General features: G+C 38.3%; 1 protein-coding gene across 2 annotated transcripts in view; it reads left to right on the forward strand.

Moving 5' to 3' along the window:
• Pde6c (phosphodiesterase 6C) overlaps window positions 1–8,678 on the forward strand; it is a 58,346-nt gene that overhangs the window by 41,909 nt on the left and 7,759 nt on the right. For both annotated transcript variants that reach the window (XM_063239376.1, XM_063239377.1), the window contains exons 16-21: window positions 2,923–3,023; window positions 4,795–4,902; window positions 4,988–5,055; window positions 6,122–6,192; window positions 6,294–6,377; window positions 7,047–7,203. In XM_063239376.1, coding sequence (XP_063095446.1) covers window positions 2,923–3,023; window positions 4,795–4,902; window positions 4,988–5,055; window positions 6,122–6,192; window positions 6,294–6,377; window positions 7,047–7,203 — 589 coding nt within the window. The remainder of the gene's footprint in view (window positions 1–2,922; window positions 3,024–4,794; window positions 4,903–4,987; window positions 5,056–6,121; window positions 6,193–6,293; window positions 6,378–7,046; window positions 7,204–8,678) is intronic.

An 8,678-nucleotide genomic window follows, 5' to 3' on the forward strand; every position in this document is an offset into this window, starting at 1 on the left:
CATGAATTTATACCCACAAACTTAAAAGTAATTAGAAGCTTTTGAGAACCACAGGTTTAAACAAAGAGAAGATATAAAAGAAGGTAAAATTGAGAAACGATTTTTAAATGTGAAGACTTGTTCATATTTTAACATGAACATGAGTGAAAATGAGTGAGAGAAAAAGATATGGTGAAATTCGGGCGCCTTATGCGACACAGGAAGGCAGCGGCCGTGAGAAGTAGAACACAGACCATCTGCGTGTGCCATAAACTAGCTGTCCTGTTGCTTTGTATTGGCAAAAGGTATGACTTCAGTGGAGTGCAACAATGTTGGTCTTACTTCTTACCTCTCTAGATAGCTTTACCTTTCATACACATGGACATTTACCAAGTAGCAACAGGTGTCCATGTTTACAAATATAAGCGATATGCACTAGAATAAACTGTTACATAATAAATATCGATCGGTTTGTTCAATGGTTGAAAATCATGCGCTCTGTACAAATGACATTTGGTAGAGGCAAGGACGATTGTATGCTAGGAGATTGTTTCTTTGTATTCATCAGTCTATGTGGTTTTTAAAAAGGATTTTATGTGCTATAACTACTGATTTGCCCAAAAATTTAACCCAGGTTCATGCATTCCCAGCTTCTCTCACTCTAATTTTTCTTTCTTGGTACAGAAATCAAGATTGATTTTAAATATTATTGAAAGGCCAAGGACATAGCTCAGTGGTAGCATATTTGCTTAGCACCTGTGAGGCAATGAGTTCAATCCCCAGTACCGAAAAAGTTACAAATCTGCAAAATATGTGGCTGAATAATCCCATGATACACATTATTTGGGGGCATGGCAATGTACAACAGTGAACACATAAAGGTGGTGACTCACTTATGTGAATTTGCCACTAGACTACCACCAGTCCCAAGGGAAAGCCACCGTCCATCTAAAGACAGGGCGATCACTTCTTGGCCTTGGGGCTAAGACTGACTGTAAGCCCAGGCAGGTAAAGGGATTAAACGACCCCCGCTTCCTTTTGCTTCCTGGCCAATACAGATCAGGATGAAAATAACTTGATTCAGAAGATTTGGTTCAGAGATTCTGGAACGATAAGCTCCATGGGATTGTTCTGAACTGTTCCAAGTAAGAAACTGATTTAATCCCGACAATGTATCCTTTTTTTGTAATTTGGCTTTGATCTTAAGGCTAACTGTAGTTGCTGTCATTAACTTGTTGTACTAACAGAGCAAATCACAGATTTCCTTTCTTTTATTTATATATGCTTCATAAAATACCATTTGCTATTGTTATAGAAGGTATTATTAAAAAAGATGATGTAAACCAGGGCTATAGCTCAGTGGCATAATGCCTGCATGGCAAGCATTAGGTTGTGAGTTCAATCCCCGGTACTAAAAAAAAAAAAAAAATGATGTAAGTGAAGATTTGTATTTTGCCTAGTATAGTATACATACAAGTATATAAACAAGTTCTTGTAGTTATTGTATATAACAAGTTTTTGTATAGTTATTGTTAATATTTTAATTTCCTGCAAAGACTTATAAACATGTTTGGTTTTGGGGTTTCAAATTCTAACCTAGTGTAGTCTCAATACTTTATAAAACTATAATAATGACAGGGAAATAACTCAATTTTATAGCAATTTGGACTTTTGAAACGCATTCCCAGTTACCTCATTTGATGCAGTGCTTTACAGGTCTATGTTTATTAAGCATTGAATTAGTGCTGGGTAGTTAGGCAGGGCAGCTGTTATCAGCCCACTTGAGAAAACAAAACACAGGGGTTAAGGGCAGTGTCCAGGCATATACAGCTCTCAAGTGGCAAAGCCAGAAACTGAGCCTGGGCTCCTTGTGAGGTAGTGTAGTATGGAGACTAAGCACAGAGTCTGTAGTCGTCACACTGCGTCCACTTAGATCCTAGTTCTGCCCTTCCCGTTAACCTGTCTATGCTGTGGATTATTGCAAGGACATTAAGTGTTCATAAAGCACTAAATCTGGTCAGTAACAAGAACTGTTTGGTCCAGTATTCTTTTCTACACTGTGCTATTTCTATGTTTTTAGATAGGTTAACAAACTATCTACTCTTTCTCCCAGTGAAATTTTGCTTTGTTTTGGTACGCTCAATTTCATTACCTCTCTTCTTTGACCCTTACGACTAAAATGGTCCATCTGGAATAGCAGGGCTTCTAACAACCACTCCCAGTTTGTACTCTGGTTTCTCAGAACACTAAGAAATGAAACTGATACACATAGGAGGAACCTATTAATTATTAATAAACTCTTTGAAAAAAGGTCTAGGTAAGCCTTTGAAAATACTTTTGCAAGAACATGTTTAAAAGGCCACATGGAAGAGCTGCATTATTTTCTACTGTATAGAAGTACTAGTAATTTGCAGTTTCTGAAAGATTAATGTTTTCTATGATCACTCTAAAATTATCTAGTAGGTAATTCAAGATGTCTAATATTCGGACATCTCCCAGAAATTCTTTCCTTTTTTTTTTTTTTTTGAGACAGGGTCCCCCTATGCAGTTTAGGCTGGACTTGAGCTCACATTGTAGCCCAGCCTGGTCTCAAACTCACAATGATCCTTCTACCTCAGCCTCCTGAACGCTGGGATTGTCAGAGATTTTTTCTTAAATTGCTTCAATTAATACAAGCAAATTTTGAATAGTTCTAGTAGAAAACACTAACATTATTTCAAAACATGCTATTTACTCTTAGACACCGATTACCTTAATATTTGCTAATTCTATTTTTATAGTTTAAATTACCTTGCTAAGTAGAGGTGTTTACTCAACCTATGGCATAAAAACTGAAAACAAATCAGTGGTACAAGGCCTACAGGATAGTTTGGTTGGTTTGTTTTTTGAACCAAAGGCAAATTAATTATTGTATTTTCTTGTGGCTTTATTTTCATCTTACAGAGTTTAAACATCTTTCAGAACCTAAGTAAGCGGCAGTTTGAAACAGTTATTCATCTGTTTGAGGTTGCAATAATAGCAACTGACCTGGCTTTATATTTCAAGTAAGTACATAACTGTGTATTAGGAGGCCCTCATACTCTCTGTGCTTTTGCTTCCGTGAATTATCTACTGCATTAAGGTTAAAAGGCATTTATTCACACACATGCACATCAGTTTGTCTTCCTTTATGAATATCAGTAAGAATATCAAGGTGGCAGTGAGTTTACTAGCCATCAGGAAACATTTAAAAATTTAAGCCCCTTATGTTGCATAGCTTAGCATCAGAAGAAATCTGAATTAAGAAATTCATTTGTGCATTGTCAGAAGAGTCATATTGTGCCTTTTTCTCTTGGTAAGTACACCCTTATCTGAAATGTGTATGTGGTGTTTTACGCTTAGAAATTTGTTCCTACCAGAACCTGGAAGCTAAATCTGCTTGGTGATCCTGACACGTATGGGTTAAACTCAGAACTAAGTTATGTGCCTGCTTAATTATATTACCAAGGAGAGGGGCTAGGGATTTAGCTCAGCAGCATAAGTACCTGCTTGGCAAGCACGACGTTGTGAGTTGATCCCTGGTACCAAAAAAAAAAAAAAAAAAAAAAAAAAAAAAAAAAAGAGAGAGAGAGAGAGAGAGCTTATTACCAAGGAGATACTCCAAGTATTCATGTATTTTCTTGTAAATAAAGTATAAAGTTGCTTGGTGAATAAAGATTAAACAAGATGAGATAATGAATAGAATCCAAGTATTAGATTATTTGAGCACTGCCAAATGATGCTTTTTTGAGCTTTAACAAATTGCTGTTAAATAGTTCAAATATGAAAACAAATATCCATAACTCAGGTTCCACCAATGTTCAATTTTGCTGCATTTGTCTCTGATCTCATCTTTTAAGGTGGAAAAAAATGAGGGATGAGACTAAGATACTCTATCCCATGGAATTTCTTTCCCTGCTCCCAAAGATATGACCATCTGATGTTGATTGTATTCATCTTTTCCACTCATTTTTTTATATGGCACTGTTGTTTTAAAACTTTCATATGTTATATCATACCATCCATATATACCTTTTTGAACTTGCTTTTTGCATGCAACGCTATGTTTGAAAGATTTACCCTTGGAAGGAGTGGAAAACTAATTCATGTGTTTCAACTGTATGGACTACTCAAAGTTAAATATATCAAAATTAACTTACCTATTCTTTTAGGCATGGATGTTTAGATTGTTTCCACTTTTTCATCAGTGCTACATTATATACACTTGTGAATACAAGAGTTTCTCTAAGGTATACAAATGTAGATAAGAATGCCGTATGATTTGCATTTGTTTAACACTGTATCATTTTGCAAAACTGTACCCTTTTGATGTTTTACCAACTTATCTTCCACCAGGAATAAAGTTCTTGCAATCCCACATCTGTAATATTTACACATTTAAAGCTTATTTTGTAAATCTATTGACTATGAGATGGAATCTCATTGTTCAAATTTGTATTTTCTTATCAGTGAGACCAAGCATCTATATACTTCTTACTTTTTGTTGGTTATTTTCAGTGATCTTAATTATATTTATATTATGGTCTCTTCTCTCATTTTTAGCTTTTAGTTTTAATGTATTAAAACTTATTTGTGCTTGCTCCTTTGTACTTTTTTTTTGTCTCTTGCCTTTCTCAATCCAGAAGCTAGTCATTGGCTGTCCCTTTATCTCCAGCCTCAATTGCTATGTGAATGCCCCAAAGCAAAATAGGAACATAAAATATGAAGGGCACATAATTAAGATATTTTCCCTCTGCTTTTATGAGAAAATTGTAACATGGCTTTTATCTTTTCTAGGAAGAGAACCATGTTTCAAAAAATCGTTGATGCTTGTGAACAAATGCAAACTGAAGAGGCGGCCATCAAATACGTGACCATTGATCCAGTCAAAAAAGAGGTTATCATGTGAGCACTCCGAATTGTATTGCTCTTTTGGCAGAAACAGCATCTTTTGTATTTCTATATTAACAATTCTTCTTTTCTTCCTGAGGGCAATGATGATGACTGCATGTGACCTATCTGCTATAACCAAACCCTGGGAGGTACAGAGCCAGGCAAGTCTAATGCATTTTCTTTTCTGCCATACTCTGAGATGCTGCCTAAACCCCATGTAAAAATCTCCAGTGACCTCAGAACCATATTCTGACAAATCATAAGTGTCAGTAAGACAAGAAGTCACTTGATCAGGGCTGGGGATTTAGCTCAGCGGCATAAGCACCTGCCTTGCAAGCAGGCAGTTGTGAGTTTGATCCCTGGTACCGACAAAAACAAGCAAACAAAAATTAGGGAGAAGTCACTTGATCAGGTCCTAGAATAAGGCAAAACATTGGATACTGGAAGTAAAATGCTTTTTCCAGGCCACTTGCCTGTGGCCTGGACAACTGAATTCAAATTCCCAGCACAGTATACAGGGCTACCACTACCTGTGTGTACCTCACCTTCCCAGGGACACTGCCATCACTCCTCTGTGTCACCACTGCACACCCTAACCCTAGTCACACAAGCTCTGGGCATCTATTTACACCTCACTCTCCCCTTATCTGGCAAATGGCCACTCACTCTTGATAATACAGCATAAATGTATCCTACGTGCTTTGTGAAACTTACCTTTCCTCCTCTGCCCTGTCTGTGGCACTTACCACATTGACTCCTGACTGCCCACAGCCCTGGGAGCATTTGAAAAGAAAAGGTTAGTTTTGTCTTACCCTTCTTGCCAAGTCTGGTTCATGTCAATGTAAGGTACTGAATGTGATTGTTTTTTAAATGATAGAAATTAACTTTGAATATCCTCACCCTGTAATCAAGTAAAGATATATACCAATCCTTGTACATGCTGGATACTTATACAAGTTAGATGTACATGGCAAAGATGGACTTGAGAAAGACTTGAGCTTGAAGCACTAAGCATCCTTCAATTTCCCCTCTCTATGGCTGACAATCGGTAGCAATACAAAAATCACAGAATTAGAACACTAAAGAGTCCCCTTTTCCCATTTCAATTTGATCTTTGAATATATGGTATGATGCCACTCCAGCATTGACTGTAAACTCTACCCTTAAATGTCATTCATGCTAAGAAAATGCAAGTTTTCTAGTGAACCAAATGTTTCTTCTTTGCAGGTAGCACTTCTGGTTGCAAATGAATTTTGGGAACAAGGAGATCTGGAACGAACAGTGCTGCAGCAACAACCTATTGTAAAGTTAACACAGAATGACTATTTATTAAAAATTATCAGTGTATTTCATTCACTTAAATCTTGGAAAAGCATCCTTAAGAGATTTGTTTTTATTTCTAGCCCATGATGGACAGAAACAAAAAAGATGAACTACCTAAACTTCAAGTTGGATTTATTGATTTTGTTTGTACTTTTGTATACAAGGTAAGTGTGCTAGATGTCCACTGCTGTGACAAAGTATCTGAGAAAATAAACTTGGGCTGCAGTGAGTCAGAACTTCACGGCAGGGAGCTCACTGATAGTGTAACTTCTCATTTCATAGTGCAAGAAGGAAGAGGGAGGGAAGGGTGGGGAGAAAACACACCCTTCAAGGACACCCCTCATGGCCTACTTCCTCCAACCAGAGTCCTCATCCTAAAGTTTCTAGCACCTCCCTATAGTCATGAATCCATCAATGAAATTAATCCACCATGAGGTCAGAATTCTCATGACTGAATCACCCAAAGGTGTTCCTCGCTCCACACTGCTGCACTTCAACACATCAACTATATAATCATTTAGAATGTTTCTTTCAACTGCAACCATCAGGAAAACCTGTAGAGGTCTCACTGTTCTTCCATAGTACTTTGAGGCTTGATCTAATCTCATTCTGGGTAGAATAAAAGGTCTGAGACTTCAGAGGTGAGCCACTCAAACAGACCTAACTAGGCAGACAAGAGACAACACTTGTTTCCCAAGCTGTGGAGACACCGAGCTCTGCTCATCCTAGCAGTACTGAGACTACACCACACCTTGTAGTTCCTTTTCTGCACATGAAAAACACTGAGTAGCAACCGTATGATTTAGTAGTTTCTGACCTAAAACTCTCTCTAGGAGTTCTCACGGTTTCACAAAGAAATCACACCGATGCTGAATGGCCTTCAGAATAACCGAGTGGAGTGGAAATCCCTAGCTGATGAGTATGATGCAAAGGTGAAGACGATGGAGGAGGAGGTGAAGCAGCAGGAAGGAGCAGACACAGAAGGAAAAGGTGAGGTGAGCCTCACTCTGTGTGAAGCATCCCCAAGCAGGCATGGATAAACTGGGCATGACAAAGCAGAGTCATATGCAACAGGAAGCCTCCTTTTCCTGCTGCAGAATGTTAACTATAAAAGTGACCTCATGGTATGAAGTCACTATCTGGAGGCTCAGAAATGTGTGAGAATACAGCTTCAGCCTGACCTTCTGCATTAGCTGTAGGATTCTGGACAACCTGCTTAAGCAGAGCCTAATATTCTCTCTATAAGAAAGTCTTTACACACTTCCCAGTTAAGGAAGTAGTACAGTAAAGCTGGTTAGCTAATTGGGGTGTCAAGAAGGATACTCCAAGATTTTGCTTGTCCCCCGAATGTCTCCAAATGGTACTATTTTTCCTGGCCTAAAATTTCAACTTCAGTCATGCATCACATTTAAAACTGTTCTCAAGAGTCCTGTTAAAATACCTCCGGATTAACTGTGTGTTCATTAAATGACTGAAATGTGATCTTGAAAGTGGAATGCTAGCCAGACGAAGTGGCACATGTCTGTGATCCCGGCACTTGGGAGGCTGAGGCAGGTGGATCACACTGAGTTTGAGGCCAGTCTGAGCAGCAAAGCAAGTTCAAGATCATCCTGAACTACATGGCAAGACCCTGTCTCCAAAAAGAAAGAAAAAGAGAAAGAAATGCTAGTTTTTTCATTTTTAGCACACTGAAGGTTTTGTAAGGAATTCTTATTGACAAAGAAATCATTTCTGTGTGGGAAGGCCTTAAAATAGGGTATGTTTCTTTTAGATGATTCTATAGTGTTTGGTGGCCTTCAAGTTAATTCATAGACAATAAGGATATTTCCTTAACAAAGTTAAGGATGCCTCCCTGGCCATGCCTTTGCTGATGTATTCCAATGGGTGTAAGTTCTGTAAAATGCCATGCTGGGCATCTCTGGGGAAAGAGGGTACCTTACCTCCACGAGCTCGACATCTGGATCAGGGAGTTAGATATTAAACAGTCAGTGCATAACTGACGATCTGTGAGTGACAGAAAAAGCACTGAAGCACGGTGTGTTTGTGGGGCACGCAAAGAGCTTTCCTGAGGGATAGTAAACTTTGAGTCACACAGAAGCAGTAGGCGTGGGGGAGGAAGGAAAAAATAGAATATGCAAAAATGTTATTGAAGTGAGAACAAGCTTGGTGCAACTAAAGAATTTTAAAACTGATAAAACTTGAGTCTGGGGAGCAATGAGGTAAGACCACATGAAGCTGGTAGTGTAAGCAGCTGCCAGATAGTGCATTATCTGAGGCCCACCTAAAAAATCTGTCTTCCAAAGTTAGTACAGGGCCTCCAACAGGAAAGTGTAGGACGTACATACATGTAGGCAGTGACTTTTACTGTGCACATGAAAGGCAAGCATACTACCACTACTAAAGTACTACTGAACTTTACTTCTATCACAAATTTATAATGAAGATACTATCTGGGGCCAGGGATT

The sequence above is a fragment of the Cavia porcellus genome, unplaced genomic scaffold (genome assembly GCF_034190915.1).
Source record: "Cavia porcellus strain 051 isolate PalLab524CR breed Dunkin Hartley unplaced genomic scaffold, mCavPor4.1 scaffold_28, whole genome shotgun sequence".
Classification (NCBI taxonomy): domain Eukaryota; kingdom Metazoa; phylum Chordata; class Mammalia; order Rodentia; family Caviidae; genus Cavia; species Cavia porcellus.